At 36.0% G+C, this 18,339-nt stretch overlaps 1 protein-coding gene across 4 annotated transcripts in view; it reads right to left on the reverse strand.

The window, feature by feature from the left end:
• Positions 1–18,339, reverse strand: part of OPA1 (OPA1 mitochondrial dynamin like GTPase) — a 2,039,562-nt gene that overhangs the window by 548,533 nt on the left and 1,472,690 nt on the right. For all 4 annotated transcript variants that reach the window (XM_044070302.1, XM_044070304.1, XM_044070303.1 and 1 more), the window contains one exon: positions 1,376–1,484. In XM_044070302.1, the coding sequence (XP_043926237.1) occupies positions 1,376–1,484 (109 nt within the window). The remainder of the gene's footprint in view (positions 1–1,375; positions 1,485–18,339) is intronic.

Genomic DNA, 18,339 nt, shown 5'->3' on the forward strand with positions numbered 1-18,339 from the left:
CAGGTGGTTACATGTCCACTGCCAAATGAAATGAAATACTTAGATGATGTGGAATCTTTTAAAAATGGTTTTGATGACTACTTTTGGAAATCTCATCTTGAAGGATCAGTCATTTTGTTGTCCTGGCTATCTCCTTTGTCATGTTTGTTCTTTTGTATCTTTAAGTTGCCTTCTAAATTGATGCGTCCAATTATTAATTCTTGTAGAAATTTTTTACAATTACTGACCTAGAAGCTTTTACTTTTTTTTATTTTATTTAACGTGTTAATCAGAGTATAGCACTGACCACAAAAGGCCAATTTCAGGCTCAGCTTGGAATATACAGAAAAATAATATAAAGGAAGTGATATCTACAAACAAAAAATAAACTAGTATTCTAAAGAGCATACACAACAGTTGTATACAGTAATAATTTTAGCAGATTCAGTAGCCTAATATGCTAAGCTATGTATGTCAACAAGAAATATAAATGTAATACAAAATGGAATTGTGCACATTTTTTCTGTCCTGACTGTTGCCACAAGATCTGAAATATGGCTGAAAAGATTCCATCTGGAGAGATTCACTTGTCCATTAATATAACATCTGATTTTCAGGAAATATCATAATCACTGAATTTGAAAATGAAGAATATGGGTCTTACATTACAGAACTGATAACTATTTAATCTATACTAACGAAAGAATATATTTTAAATGGCAGCCAAATCCGAATGTAGTAGAAATTACATAAGGTACGAAAAGCGATAAAGTGTCAATCTAAATTCCTGGTAGCACAAGACATTAATTAAAAGAAAATTCTAAAAACTACACAAAGAAGTTACACTAAACTAAACAATACCCTAAACATAAAAAAATGGGGAAAAATTTTAACATGATTTGAAAAGCTCACAGTGTAAATTAACAGTGGTTGTTGGAAATGGTCTTGCACACACCATACGAAGACAAGCAATAGTGACACTACCTTGTTTTATTTCCATTACTTCTGACTGTCCTTATTATGCAAGAGGAGGACAAAACTGTAAATATTTAAAAAAATAGCTTGATAGTACCAAGTGTGTGATAACATGCACATAGGTGAATCTTTTACCAATCAAACATTATCCCAGCACGGGGGAAATTACCCTCCCCCAGTGTAGTAACCTGGGAGGTAGTCATAAAAAAGGAAAGGTATGGAGGCTGCTGCCACCCATCCCGACACACACAGGTTGTGGTTTTCCACTTCCCCAAAACTTCTCAAACCACTATATGAATGTCATTATGAACTTTTTTTTTTTTACTTGAAAACACATTTGGACAATGAGTAACTTGCACAGCTATACTACACCCATATGCAGTGCTTGAGACAACACACAGCCGTATACTTTGTCACTTACTGTCATTGAGGCGAGTATTAAGAGTTTCTTCCATGAACTGGATAGCTGCATCCCACTGCTGTTTGTCAGATATCGATCGATCTTCCAGAGCATTGTGTTGTATTACACGCTAAGAGATAAAGAATCACAGTCATATAATCATAGCTCCTCAGTATTATAAAAATAATAAGACACAGTGAGATGTTAGACAATAATCCTTGTCTACATTGTGAAAACTGCAGTCACAACTACAACAAAAATTACCCCAAACTTTTCATGAACCTTGCAGATAAAATATCAGCTGCAACTAAATATACATTTACCTTCATTACTTACTCATCTCAGACTTGGTTAAAAGATGTACAATGTACCAGTTGTCAAACACAGACTGGGAGCTCATAATGGTTGGGAAAGGAACTACAGTGAATGCCCAACTGTAATGGTACCCATACGTCCGTGGAAAAGGCAAGCCTGTTAAGCTAAAGAAATTCTATTTGAGCTACTCACTATTACTTTTACAGGAAAACTAGACAAGCAAACTGGACCCACAGGGCCTCACAAATTTGGAGATCTACATTTGGGGATGGAGAAAGGTGAGGTGATCATGGCTGCTGGGATCTCTACATAATAATCAGGTATCTCTGTGTCTGCAGAAGTCCAGCAAGATCTACTGTTATGTTTCTGAAATGGCCTTAAGCACAGATGAAAAAAAAATGTTGGTAACTAAGGAAAAGGGCAGATAGAGAGTTTTGCCTGGTGTGTACCAGCCTGTCAGATTGCCTTGTATCTCATGCTTAAGCTTCACTTTCAGAAAGACTGAGGATACTTTATTGCATTATGTGCAAAATGTAGTAGTAACAGCCACAGGAAGTCTAGAAGGAAGACATTCAAGCATGTATGAGATATAAGATAGATGTTACTGCTGTCTGGAGCTTGTAATCCAAGGTACTACTTGCTGTAGTACCATCAGTCTCAGAAGACAAAAACTTAAAAATCATTAAAAAAGTTACTTTTGGTATTTTAGTGTATGTATTTTTTGTTAATACTTGCAGTATAAGGCAACATTAACCAAAGACCCTTCTTCCAACTGCACCCCAATTCTAAGCAGTATTGTCAAAAATACAATAGAAAATGCCATGGCATCTTACATCTATTAAGGGCAACCATTAAGTACTGCCATTGAGTGGTGTAATGCTGTTATATGATGACTGTGCAAACTGACTCTACAAAACCTATGCCTTTCTGGCTTTTGGAAGCCCATCCTTTCAAGGAGTTTTCAAGTATTTCTACTGCAGTATCATTCTGCAATTCTTCCAAAGCAAGTTCATGAAATCTGAAAGCATTTTCAAAGGTGCAGTGCACTAACTTTGAAAATGAAAAGCCTCAATAATGAGAAGTAAGACTCCTTGCAAAGAGAAATATCTGGTTGTAACCAAAATGCAGTTGGAGAGATTCCTTTCTTTCACAACAGAGAATGAAGATTCCTAGAAGAACTGGTGTCTAGTTGTTGTTGTTGTTGTTTGTCTTTCGGCTTTTTCCCAGTAAGGGGTCGCCACACCGGAACTCCGGTCTGCTAATGATTGGCAGTAGATCTTTACGAAACGCCGAGGTGCCAGCTCGATGCCCAACCTTCAATGAAGGAACGCCCATTTACGCACGCATGTCTTTCGAACGCTACCCAACTGCGAGGAGGACATGCAGACTCCACACAGAAGGCACTCCCAAGCCAAGCTGAGAATCGAACGGGAGAACCTCTTGCTGTGAGGTAACAATGCTACCGCCGTACCACCGCGGAAACCCAAGAACTGGTATAACCTCAAAATTCTGACATCATAGCCATCAGGTCACACACACTGCCAGCACATGGCATGAGCGTAACACAGCTTTTCCTTCTATTTCTCTCATGAGATCCTGTTGTAAATTAATGTACTCATATCCTCCATGTATAAATGTATGTAATAAATCAAGTAAAAAAATAAAGTTTGCTCACAGAAATCCTTGTATATGAACAACACTAGGCTTGGTCTGCATTTCCTACACATGATGAATGGTTTACTCTTGAGTTTCTATGACAAGACTGGTGGTGCTACTTCTGCTCATAGCAAATCTTTCCCTAGAAATTCTTTTCTTTCAGTACCCCTCAATGGTGAAAATATAACCAAGTCCCAATTTATGTGGATAAAACACGTGTTCTAGGGACAAACATGATTTTTATTTCTCACACAATTTAGTACACAGATCTAATACACAGGGGGAATGACACATTAATTTACAACAGACCAAACAAGAAGTAATCAAAATGTAAAGATGGGACTTGTTTACTTATAAACCAAAACTAAGATTAATCCAAAATATTTCAGCACAACTTCAGTATGCCACTACATATGGTCAACATTCATACCTGCTTAGATCAGCTGTTCAGTCATTCTGTCATATTTTACACCAACAATGATTTCTGGAGGATTTCCATAATAGCTGCAAATTGAGTAACAGTTTACTTCTAGCTCTCCCAATGTGAAAACAGAAACCTACGAGAGAAGGCCAGTGGATATAAATTTCTGGGTAAATTTCAGTAACTGGCTAGTAACCACACTACCTGGATGCCAGGAAAAAAGAAATACAGAGGACCTGAAGGAAAGTCATCTACAAAAGCTGATGAGGAAACACTTACTGGGAAAAGTACTGCAGCTGTTCAGCAAAAAGCACTGCAAGCTCCAGACTCCAGACATAACTTCCAGTAACCTAGAGGAAAAGTGTAAGGCAAGTGCACACAGACTTGATTAAAATAAACAAAACACTGATGGAGTATATCAACTCACACAATAAAAGGCTGGAAAAAATGGAAGAAGCTTTAAACAGATATTCAAACAAGACAATAAAACTGCAAAATTCAAGTGTCAAAATGTGGAAAAGGCTGGGTAAACATGAACCTGCACAAGAAGAGATGTTTCAAAGAATAAGAGAATTAGAGGACAAAACATGTAGGGAAAAATTGAGATTTTTCTGCTGCACCGGAGAAGTTAGAAGCAACAGACTGTATTAATTTTGTGAAAGCACAAATAAGCAACTGGACTGGTATTCCACAACAGGAATTGTTAATTGAAGGGCACATCATGTGTATGCGCAAAACCTGGCTATGAGAAAGAAACTTACACCTTTAATAGTAAAGGTGCAATCTTACCAGCACAAGGTATTGATTCTGACAAAACTGTGGGAGAAGGACAATACTAAAAGTGGGAAACAGCAAAGTGTTTGTGGAAAATGACTATTCATCGTACACCAGGCAGAAGAGGAGTACATTTATTCCATTATTATGGGAGTGTAGAGAAGCAGGCATGAAAAATTGAAACTACTGCATCAAGCTATCTTCAAAATATTTCCCTGGAGGGACAAAATAATCTTTTGATGAAGTACATACTAAAGAAGGAATAAAAATGTTTGTTCAACAAAAAGTGAGCTGTGAAACAGAAGGAGATTCTGCTTCTTATTCTTCTGGTAATAAAGACCACAGAAAGACTGTGCCAGTGAAACCTTTTTCATTGTTTTAATGGAAAATGTTTGAGAAAAGGAAAAAACAAAAACAGACTAGAAGAATCAAGAGTAAGCTGGAAATGAAGCAGAAACAGGATTTGGGAGATAAAGATAAACAGGAATAAAACCAGTAACTTGGAAATTGACAAATGTGGGATTACAAAGCAATAATTTTATTTGTGAAACATGACGGAACATAAAATCTGGTAATTTTGGACTTTGTTAAACTTGTAAGGGACTCTAAAGCATATGCCCTAATTCATGCCACTTAATGTTCAGAAGAAGGGAAGAGGAGGAAGTAACTAAAATGTAAGTACTTTTTTTTCTTAATGGTACTGTTTTACTAGTGCATGCTTTTCTTTGCATGTTACAAAGTAAAAAGTTTTCTTACTTATTTCTACGTGTTTTTTTTTTCCATTTCTCTTTCTCCTTGTTTTAAGAAATGTACCCATTGCAGTGTAAAAAATTCTGGTTAAAAGAGCATGACAAAAGAAAAATTAGTGCGCATTTTGTCATTCTTGCCTAGGGGAATAAACTGGCTTAAGGCCCTTAGCTTAATCTAGGTAACAAGTTTTAAGAGAAGCATGTAAATGAAAAAAGAATACTGAATATTAGAAGGTTTTTTTTCTAGTACACAAATATATTCTTGACAGTTTTGTGTCTGGTTCTTATGTCTCCAGGAGGCAATCTGATAAAGAGAAATGGCTTGGAGAAAATGTTTTCTGAAAGCATGCAAGTGTTTTCCCAGCTAAGACAAAGCCAGACACCACTTAGAAGCACAGGTTGTACCATACATCTTAGCAAGGATAACCTTTCTTTTAGGTTATCTCAGGTTTGTGTGTGTGGCTGTCAGTTTGGAACTTTTGTTCCTATTAGGAAGGTAACACTTCAATATTTGAAGAGGTACATTTATTTATTTATTTAAACATTCGTTTACTGGGAAAGTGTGTGCATTACTATTAAGGTAATAGGTTTTTGGGGGTAATGGGGTGTGTTTGCTTTTTTTGTTTGAAGGCTTTCAATAAAAAATACGTTTTGCAAGATGTGACATAGGCTCAAATGGAGAGGACAAGAAACAACTGTATAAAAGGTTTACCTGAGAAACAGTATATGCACTCATCCCAAAAGTTGGAACTAGACATTTAACAAAAAAGCTGTTGTACATAAAAGGTGGGAATAATAACTTCTTAATACAATGATGCTTTCTGTGATGTCTTTAAACGTCAATGAGCTCACAGATAAATATAAAAAGAAAGAGTAGTGCACTATATTAAAAATACAGAGTACAAATAGCTATGCTACAGGAGACACACTTGGAAATAACTGAACATGTGAATTTGATAAGGTTTTCAGAATGGTTATTCAGCTGGATACCTGGGCAAAGGAAAAGAGAAGTACTTACATTAATTGCATGAAGAGCTCCAATAATGATAGAACAGGATAAAAAGATAATGGTAGATTTGTAATACTAAGGGGCTACTGGCAAGGAAGGAGAATTACACTGGCATGAGTTTAAGAAACTTCAGGGAGAAATAATCATCCATTTAATACATCCGTCCTGGTACCTCGGCAATTCGCCTTCAGTGGAACAAATAATCATACAAACACATCCTCTTTTTATATGCTCATCAATTAATCCATTAAATTACTATTTCATTATATCATTAACCCTTGTGATGCTTACACTTTAAATGCAATCAACTTGAAAAAGAGTTTATGTTTCAAAGTAACTTTTTTGTGAATAATGTTGTCTTTTATACACATTACATTGATGGTCTTATTTTTGTTTGTAGGGGTGATGTATCTTTGTTTGAGAAATTCATGAAACATCTGAATGATAACACACATGGGTTAAAATTTATTGCACAAAGTTCTTTTGGTAATATATCATTTTTGGATGTAGAATTTTATATAGGGAAGGATAACTTGATTCAACATAACCCTTTTAGGAAATCAACTGCAGTGAACAATTTCTTGCATGCAAGCAGCATGCACCCACCCCATCTGATTAAGGCATTACCTGAAGGGGAATTTAAGTGAATTTTAAGGAACACCTCGGACCCAGATTTATGGGAAGAAGCTTGTGATGAAATTTTTACTGGACTTATATCTAGAGGGTATGACAGTACTGCACTTTCAGGCATTAAGAACAAGCTATGTAAAGTTAAAACTTTAAGAAGGGGTGGGTACTACAGTGATCGTTGTCAGTTGTCGGTTGTATCTGCACAAGAAGATATATTTTTTGTATCTAGATTTTCTGATTTCTCAATTGTTGTTGAAAAAATTCTTGAAGAATTGTGGCATGTTGTTTGTGATGATATAAATGTTGGACATCTATTTCCTAGGTTTATTACATTTTCATACAGTCGGTATACTAATTTAAAAGAACTTTTGAATAGAAAATTGGAATAGTCTACTGATGCAACTGTTGGTATTCATTGTTGTGGCCATTGTTTGGTTTGTGACACGGTAAAAAATTTGCATGGAATGAAAATAAACGGTAAAAGGTATTTAGCATTTGAGAGGTTTCGTTGCTTGTCATCTGGGGTAATATACATTTTGGGTTGTGATTGTATCACACCCTTATGGTATATCGGACAGACCATCAGGAAGGTTAAGGTTCATATTTTAGAGCATTTGGGAGATATTAGGAGGGGGAACATGGAAAGTCCTGTGGCCTCTCACTTTATCAATACACATAATGGTAATATTGAGGGTTTTTCATTTAGTGTATTGGCAAGACCACATTTCTGTGCAGGGAACTTTGAGACTGAACAAAGTAGGCTAGAATATAGAATGATTTTAGGGTATCATACATTGTACCCCAGAGGAATGAACTTAGATAGTGGCATTATAGTGTAAAAATTACAGTAGTGGTGAAGTATTTAGGTTGTACTAGTGAAATGAATTTATATATATTCAAATGCTTTATACGTTTATATATTTATTTATTGTTTATAGTTTGATACTTAGTGAATATTTAATGAATGTTATATAATATGTGGTAAAGAATTTATGAAATTTGAATGAACTAATATGCTTTTGAATATATTTTAAATACATTTTTGCATTATCTTCCACACAGTTCAGCATTAAGTATTTTATAAAAGTATGTAATGAGTACGTATTGCTTTATATAAACTGGTTTGTTGATTGCATTTAAAGTGTAAGCATCACGAGGGTTAATGATATAATGAAATAGTAATTTAATGGATTAACTGCTGAGCATATAAAAAGAGGATGTGTTTGCATGGTTATTTGTTCCACTGAAGGCGAATTGCCGAGGTACCAGGATGGACATATTAAATGGATTATCTTTTTCATCCTATTACTTGACTGCTTCTTGTTTTTGGTGTTTTTTTGAATATTTGCTTGTGCTTCTGCTGTTTTTCATTATGGAAAGGTCTATTTCTGAAGGTAGTCAATTTGGTGAGAACCTTTCTTTTGCTGAACTGTTGAAGGAGAGAGAGCGTACGTGTGCTGCTTCTGACTTATGGTCCATGAACGTTAATGAGTCATATTTGGAAGAGTTTGTTCGCTTAGAGCATTTAATGTCCAAGGAAATGACTATTTTCTATGACTCAAAACTGTTAGAAAAATATGTGGCCCTAAGCATTACCCCTAGGGGTTTACGTATAGATAAACTACCGGCTGGTGGTTTTAGTGAGGATGAAAATGACCTGTTATTGGGGTGGGGGCAGGCGGCACAGGAATGTTGTCTTAATTGGCTAAAAATTCTTATTAAAAGAAATCAAAGGGCCATTGAAAATCTGCACAAAAAATAACTGACTTACAGCAGGAACTTACTAACAGGACTTCATCTGCTGTTTTCCAACTTAATTTCAAAAATATTAATGAAAAGTTAGTAAAGGTTGAAATCTAAACTTAACAGGGATATCAAAGATTATGAAAAGAACGAGGTTTATAATTGGCCACAGAGGGGACGCTGTTTTTATCAGAAATACAAAACGTTCAACTGGAAGTGAGGATGTGTCATCATGTTCATTGGCCGAGACTGGTGTGAGTCGCAAAAGTGTTTCTTCTGAAAATATTGCGATGGAAGGTTCAGATGGAGTTGTGGACAGTCGGAGAGGTGAACAGAGTAATCGGAAATTTTATTCCTATATGCAGACTAGATCTGGAAGGAACCAGGGTAAAGCGACTCACACTTCTGTTTCTTCGTCCAATTCAAAAAAAAACAGAAGTAAGTTTTTTATATTCTTCAGAACGACTGGCATCGTTTAATTGTAGTCATTCAGTTGATGTCTACTTGGACTCTCATGAGAATATTTTGGACAATGTTACTGTGACTGATTTTGAAAATGTTGCGGACATTGTTTCTGTTAGTATTGTTGATCCTGCCTGCAATGATTTAAATGTAGTTAATCTTTCTGGTTTGTGTTTGTCTGATGATATGCTGAGAGTTTTGTTTAAAGGTACTAAGTTTGTACCTACTAAGTTACCTTTACTTGCGGATGTATTAGTGGATGTTACAAAATTTGTCCACAACTTGAATTTAAAGGTATTTTTTCTGAGCGTCAATGTACTTCTCAAACTGAGAATACCATTTTACCAGATGATGAGTTAATGAATCTAAGTATATATGATTATGATGACTTTGTGTTTAATGGATGTGAAAATGATGATTTTGATATTACTGAAGATGTTAACCCTTGTGTGGATGGAAGTTTTGGGGGGGTTATGGGCATATTGATGTTCCTTGTTTTTCAAGTGACAACACCTTTATTCCTCCTAAATGTTCACTGGCTATAAATGCATTTGAACATGTTGCATATTCCTGTATTGAAAAAGCATATAAGGAATTTTGCAGACAAAATAAGTCATTTAACCTTAGTAAATGGGAATGGGTGGCTTTAAAAGAGTTGAGAACAAAGTTAGACAAGATAACCATAAAACCAGCTGACAAAGGAGGTAATTGGGTGGTGATGGACACTGATAAATATGAATGTATTATCAACACTTTGTTGGGAGAGGACACATATGTCAAGTTGAATAATAACCCTTTGAAACGTTACTCAGATGAACTTACTGAATTATTAGAAAAAGGAGAAAGGTTAGGATTTTTTACCAGCAAGGATGTTAAAAATTTAACAGTTAAGAAACCCCGTCATCCGTACATTTATATTATCCCTAAAATTCATAAGAGCATGACGAATCCGCCAGGAATGCCTATTATTTCTGGCATAGGCTCTTTTGTTGAAAGGGTGAATACATTTTTGGATTTTCATTTTAAAAAGTACCTTCCTAAAGTTTGTTCCCATGTAAGAAATACTCAAGATGTATGTCAAGCATTGCGTGGGGTAGAGTGGAAAGAGGACTATTATTGGGCGACATTTGATGTCTCATCTTTATATACCAACATTAATAAGAGATGGGGTTTAGAGGCCATGCAGAAAATGATGCGTGAAGGACCTCGTACTATGTTTCTGTTGTGTCTATTGGAGTTTAGTTTGACACATAATTACTTTATGTGGAAGAAGGACTTCTTTCTACAAGTTAAGGGGACTGCTATGGGTGCAGCTTTTGCACCTACCTATGCAGTTATATACATTGGTGAATTTGAAAAAGAGTTTATGTTTCAAAGTAACTTTTTTGTGAATAATGATGTCTTTTATAGACGTTACACTGATGATCTTATTTTTGTTTGTAGGGGTGATGTATCTTTGAGAAATTCATGAAACATCTGAATGATAACACACATGGGTTAAAATTTATTGCACAAAGTTCTTTTGGTAATATATCATTTTTGGATGTAGAATTTTATATAGGGAAGGATAACTTGATTCAACATAAACCTTTTAGGAAATCAACTGCAGTGAACAATTTCTTGCATGCAAGCATCATGCATCCACCCCATCTGATTAAGGCATTACCTGAAGGGGAATTTAAGAGAATTTTAAGGAACACCTCAGACCCAGATTTATGGGAAGAAGCTTGCGATGAAATTTTTACCAGACTTATATCTAGAGGGTATGACAGTACTGCACTTTCAGGCATTAATAACAAGCTATGTAAAGTTAAAACTTTAAGAAGGGGTGGGTACTATAGTGATCGTTGTCAGTTGTCGGTTGTATCTGCACAAGAAGATATATTTTTTGTATCGAGATTTTCTGATTTCTCAATTGTTGTTGAAAAAATTCTTGAAGAATTGTGGCATGTTGTTTGTGATGATATAAATGTTGGACATCTATTTCCTAGGTTTATTACATTTTCATACAGTCGGTATAATAATGTAAAAGAACTTTTGAATAGAAAATTGGAATATTCTACTGATGCGAATGTTGGTATGCATTGTTGTGGCTGTTTGGCTTGTGACAAGGTAAAAAATTTGCATGGAATGAAAATAAACGGTAAAAGGTATTTAGCATTTGAGAGGTTTGATTGCTGGTCATCTTGGGTGATATACATTTTGGGTTGTGATGGTATCACACCCTTAAGGTATATCAGACAGACCACCAGGAAGGTTAAGGTTCATATTTTAGAGCATTTGGGAGATATTAGGAGGGGAAACATGGAAAGTCCTGTGGCCTCTCACTTTATCAATACACATAATGGTAATATTGAGGGTTTTTCATTTAGTGTATTGGCCAGACCACATTTCTGTGCAGGGAACTTTAAGACTGAACTAAGTAGGCTAGAATATAGAATGATTTTAGGGTATCATACATTGTACCCCAGATGAATGAATTTAGATAGTGGCATTATAGTGTAAAAATTACAGTAGTGGTGAAGTATTTAGGTTGTACTAGTGAAATTAATTTATATATATTCAAATGCTTTATACGTTTATATATTTATTTATTGTTTATAGTTTGATACTTAGTGAATATTTAATGAATGTTATATAATGTGGTAAAGAATTTATGAAATTTGAATGAACTAATATGCTTTTGAATATATTTTAAATACATTTTTGCATTATCTTCCACACAGTTCAGCATTAAGTATTTTATAAAAGTATGTAATGAATATGTACTGCTTTATATAAAGTGGTTTGTTGATTGCATTTAAAGTGTAAGCATCACAAGGGTTAATGATATAATGAAATAGTAATTTAATGGATTAATTGATGAGCATATAACAAGAGGATGTGTTTGTATGGTTATTTGTTCCACTGAAGGCGAATTGCCGAGGTACCAGGACGGATGTATTAAATGGATTATCTTTTTCATCCTATTACTTGACTGCTTCTTGTTTTTGGTGTTTTTTGAATATTTGCTTGTGCTTCTGCTGTTTTCCGTTAAAGAATTAAATATGCCAAGGTTAGCAGTATATCAGGCTCAATTACTAACAGGATAGGAGGAGATGAGATAAAAATGCTGATGTATAACCAATCTACACGAAAGTCTCTAGGAATAGATAGTATTCCTGTGGAAGTTTGGAAGCTGGGAGGGAAAAAAATGAAAAAGATCTGGAAGGTTTTGTTTAACTGCATTTCAAGAGGAAGAGAAATACCAACATCCTGGGAGAAAGTGGTGGTGGATGTAATACCTAAAGAGGGTAAAGTTCCATCAGATCCAGCTTCATACAAGCCCATTTCAATACTAAACCATGACTATAAAGTGTTTATGTCTATTATGGTTAAATGAATAGCAAATGTGACGCCAACATTGACAGATATGGATAAATGTGGTTTTGTGGAGGGGAGACAACCATTTGATAACATTAAAAGAACACACATGATACAGGGGGAAGCAGAATGTAAGAAAATACCACTGTTGCTGGTGGATCCTGATGCAGAGAAATGCAGAGTAAGCTGGGACTTGAATGGAAGCATTTGCATTCTCTGATAAAATTATAAGGTTGACTATGAGGATATATGAGGGATCGGAGGTAAAAATTGAAGTGGGTGGGGTCCTCTCTGATAATTTCTGCTTGAGCAGATGAACTAGGCAGGGGTGTCCTCTTTCCCCTTTATTACTTGCATTACATTTAAAACCAGTGGGAAAGAAAAAAGGGACTCAGAAATTCAAGGATATAATTGATATGGTAGTCAAGAAGAGCTGTCTGAGAAAACCAGAAAGTGACATTATAGTGCAGGGGTGTAGCTAGGATTTTCAAATTTGTACTGACAGCTGTCAAACTGCTACCCCCCTCCCCAGCCAAGCTACGGCCATTCTCGTAATTCACGGTTCGCTCTTTTAGTGTTGATGAAGAGACATTCGCTGTAATGCCTCTTCAGTAATATAATATAAATTCACTCAAACTCGGTTCCTTGAATTGAAAATTAACCTGAAATGTCAGTTCTTTGAAAAATGCAGCATGGTAGTTGGGGTAGGGACTTTATGCTTTTGTTTTCTGTAACTAAGGTACAGGTTTTGAGCTTGAGTAAATTACTAACAACCTGCTACCACTAACTAGGATGTTTCATTCACACACACACACACCCCCCTACCTACCTCTTAGTGCAAGAAATATGGACAAAGCCTAAAATAAACAGGGACAGATATTAAATAATGTTCTCGTGAACTTAGAAAGTTGCTAGAATAACAGGATTTGTGCTAGTATGAATTTTTCTAAAGGACATGAAGTCTGAAGCTCAAATGTCTGTCATTTAGCAACTTCAGCCTTCAATGATTTTCTAGAAAATCACAAAATTTATGAGGAACAGACAAAAAATATGGGGCAAGAATCTGGACATTCTGCAAAATGTGGACAGTTGAGAGGTATGCTACCTACCACACACACACACAAAACACCTCTCAACCTCTTACAGCAACAAACTCATAAATAAAACTGAGGCAAAGGCCCAAAAATAAGGACATTTTTTTTTAAATATTGCTCTTATAAACTTAGAAAGATAATAGAATAGTAGTAGGTCTTGCATCAGTACGAATTTTCTGAAAGGTATGAAATCTGAAACTGAAATGTCTGCATTATTTTCTAACTTCAGTCTTTAACAATTTGCCACTAATTTGCCAGAAAACTGCAATTTTATGAAAAACAGACCAAAACTGTGATGCAAAAATATAAAATTGCCAGACAATACAGCTGGGAACCTGTCAAAGGAGGGACACCATTTTAATATGAGCACAGTTAACTTAGAGCAGCTGACAAAATTAGAGAATCTACATGCATTTCTGAAATAAAAATAATGTATAACTCTGATCATTACAGTTATTTATAAAAGTAAAGTAAACCCTCTATGTTTTCTTCCAAAATTGCTATTTTGTGGAGGGATCATTAGGGGAAGAGCAACATTTTGAGCCAAAATCAGGGACAGTTGAGGTTTGGCTATGCCTAATTCTATAAAGCAATTTATTTGCATGTACCTCTCAACCTGTTAATGCAATAAATCTGGACAAGGCCAAATATATTGAGGGAACATATAAACAGTACTAAAAATTGCTCTTGTATAAACTGGGACAGTTGATAGAACAGGTCTTATTTTAGCATGCATTTTTCTGAAGGTTATAAAGTCTGAAACTAGTGTGTCATTATTTAGTGACTTAATTCCTAAATCATTTGCCAGAAAACCACAAATTGAGGAACAAACCAAAAATAAGAAGCAAAAATCTATTCATTCTTTGAAAATCTGGACAGTTGGGAGGTATAGTTCAGCTGGGGCTGTCTAAGTTTGCCACCCTTCCCTCACAAAACCATGGTCGAATGGAGCCTCCCCCTGCAGCCATTCCAATGATCCATTACTTTGCTATTTCACTCCATTTACCATAAACACTAATGTGCATATTGATTTACTTCTATGATGATTTGAACTTCATTTGAAAGTTTTATTTTGCATTTTACAGCACAAACACTAAGACATCTGCTAAACAAACTTGGCATTAAAACTTCTCTGCCCTTGAAACTCACATTCATTGAAACAACATTAAAACCCACATTCAAAGAAAAATACATTTTACCCGTGGCAGATAAAAATTAATTCTGGGCTGCTTTTAAATCATAGGCCCCTTGCATATTAAACATACATGTGCTCTTTGATACACCTTCCTATTGCTTTGAACATTTTTCCAGTAAACAATGAAACAAAACTGCCCAATTCAGAACATTTCCATCATAAAAGTCTAGTCAAACTTTTACAGTCCACCATTATCAGTAAATAATATGCACAATCTCTGAAGTAGTAAAAAGTCATCTAAATAATTCCACATTAAATAAATCTAACTAATGAAGAGGTTGCTGCAAGCAATCACCTTTATATTTCATGACTTCACCGAAAAATAAAAAGCGTCTGATGCCCCTGAGGAATAAATTGCCTAAATTACATTAATAATAAGCTAGTAATATTGCAATAGGAAATGGATGGCAAACTGATAACAGGCTCATAGTTAGTGTCTTAACTTTCAGTACAGCAGCATTCACCCCTTATGGGAGTAGAACCAACAACCTTCTGTATTAAAAGCAAGTACACAACATTTTGTGCTACTAGCAATGTGAGCCAACTTAGCATAATCAGCACTAAACTTCTCTTCCCCTGCAGCTCTCAGCTCCTTGTAAAATCTACGCAATACTCAACTACATCTCAACTTCGCAGCACAAGAAGTCTGGAAAAAGCCAAATTTATTGGAGTGGGTCAAAAGGGCAAAAAACAGGAACACATTAAACATTGCTTGTATAATCTTGGAAAGCTGCTAGAATAAAATGCTGTGTTACCATCATACATTTTACTGCCGAGGCCACTGTGCAAAATAGTCAGAACAACATACCACTATGCCAAATCAGCTGCTTTGTGAAAGAGAGGAAGACTGAAACTTAAATGGCTATCATTTAATGAATTCAGTTCTCACCATAGCTGTCAACCTCTTAGCACAAAACACCTGGACAAACCCAGTAATGAGGGAATACAGCCCTCAAACATATTCAGTGAATTCAGTTCTTGCCATAGCTGTCAACCTTAGCACAAAAAACTTGGACAAAGCCAATAACAGGGTATTACAGTCCCAAAAATAAGGACAAATTTCAAATAGTCATAAACTTAAACAAATTGCTATAAAAAAGGTTGTGTTAGTATATATTTATTGCTAGAATAAAACATTGTTTTACTATGTCACAAACACAGGGATAAGATGCAGACTCCACACAGAAGGCACCCCAGCCAAGAATCAAACCAAAAAACCTATAGCTGTGAGGCAACAAAACTGCCACTGCACCATCAAATATTTCAGGAAGTAAACATTCAGAAACCTGAAGTCTGAAATGTAAATGCCTGTCAATTTGTTAATCAGGACAGTCTGACTTGGAACAAAAAAAAAAATTCTCAGCAGAGGCCCAGGAAAAAATAATGCAGACATGTCTTTGTAACATGGGAGGACACAAAAGCAAACCCACACAAACACAGGGAGAAGATACAGACCCCCCCCCCCCACAAAGAAGGCACCACAGCCAAGAACCAAACCCAAGAACCTACAGCTGTGAGACATCAATGCTACGTTGCTACCACTGCACCATCAAATTTCAAGCATTGCAATATTTAAAAACCACAGATACGATACAGATATTGATCAGATCAAATATGAGGCAAAAATCTGCAATTTGTTTACAAATGGTGGTGGGTAGGGAATTCAGGTCTTTAACACCTGCATACAAAGTACAGGGTTCAAGCCTGAGGTATTCTCTACCACACCACCATGACTAATCACCAGTACATCCCACCTGGGGCATTTACACACACACACACACACACACACACACACACACACACACACACACACACACACACACACAGGTTCTGGTCTTCCATAACGCTTGAATCCTACATCCATAGTCTCCAAAACAATCCTCACACACACACTCGCTATTACTCACCAACCCTCTGACAAGATCAGTACAGAGTGTGCATGCATTGATTGTGTACACATCTGTGCTTCATAATTCTGGAAAGAGGAGTCTTCTTCCTTTGGGGAGGATGAACCGATCAAATCTTTATATACTGTGAATATGTAATATAGCCATTGACTTGTTAAGACAATTGTATAGCACAGCCATTTAAAGTATATCTGTATCCCATAATGCACCGAGTCTAGTGTCTGCTGCTATTGTATTCATGATGAGTGAAATGCTAACATCTTTATTACTGAGTTGGCATTTTCTACAGTATAAAATGTATTGCTCTGTTACATTGCTGGTTTATTCTGACATTAATGACATTACTGTAGGATATTATTAGAGGTGCACATTCTCACAAATTCTGAATACAGAATGATAAAATTGTTCCCCAATCCTATTATGGGCAAGGCAACAGGACCATTATATTTCAAACAGCAGCACTCCAGCCCCACCCAGTTCATTGTTAATGCCATTTTATTGTGAAAATACCTACATTCTGTGCATAATATGCATCATTTACTCCACATTTGATGAGGAATATTAATTTACCACTTATTTACTATTTGCTTTTTTCAAAAAATGTACTGAGAGCCTTATCTACCTCCCAAAATAAGTAAATGTAAAGGATATCAGCTTGAAAGTGAATGTAGTGGTATAACATGCTTTCTTCTAGAGAGCTGTTCTGCCTTCTGAAACTTGTACCCTCACTGCTGTATTAGCTGAAAAGCTGGAAAGTAAGAGCTGCTGCAGGGAATATCTGAAGGCAACATATCCAAACTATAGGTCATTAACTTAGTACAGCAGACACCTAGCTTTCCCTTTACTGATCTTTTTTCTGTGCTTAGTGCTCATCTATTCCACTTTCTTCCGCCTACTGTCCTTCTTCCCTCTGTCTTTCCTCATGGATTACTGCAGCTGCAGTGCTTACAACTGCTGAGATTCCCTGGTTATGGGTGGTAAGAGATATCAGCCTAGCTCCTTATCTAAGAAGATTCACATGTGATTCCTGATTTCCCCATTTTATGATTCTAAAATCAGAAAGCACATCTATGTCAATCTATCCAGGCTACAACATGGCAGCCTGTTCAATATTAGATAGTACAGATATCAACCCTTTACCATCTTCTCCATGGCAGCCTGTCTAAATGAAACAAGACTGCCTATGCTGTGTGAAGTGCTTCCCCATATCTGCTATTTTACAGCCTCTTGCTCTGAACTTTTACTTTACTATCCTCTCATGCAAAATCAGTACTTCCCATCATCATATCCCACTAGGTAATCTATCTTCTTTTACACTTGGATGCAGTTTTACTTTGTCAGGAAGGACCTCATTGCCAAGAGTGTTCCACTTGTAGCCTACTGATATTTTTTTCAGGTAAATCTATTTCACTTTGCACCATACCTCTGTTCTCATTCACTCCACATCATTTCCTTTATACCGTAATACAAATCCATTTCTTACTTTCTATAGGGCAAAATTAAACACACCTCCCTTACTAGCACATTCTTTCTCCTCACAATGGATTTGGGAGGGCTGTTGAATTGTATAAAAGGACAACAGCCTTCCCACTCCATTGCTATTTCTCCTCACTCATCCTTCCCCATTCCTTCTTCCCCTCTTTCAAACTTTTTTTGCAGTCTTACCC

This window comes from Protopterus annectens, chromosome 4.part1, assembly GCF_019279795.1.
Source record: "Protopterus annectens isolate FY-2018-M chromosome 4.part1, PAN1.0, whole genome shotgun sequence".
NCBI lineage: Eukaryota > Metazoa > Chordata > Ceratodontiformes > Protopteridae > Protopterus > Protopterus annectens.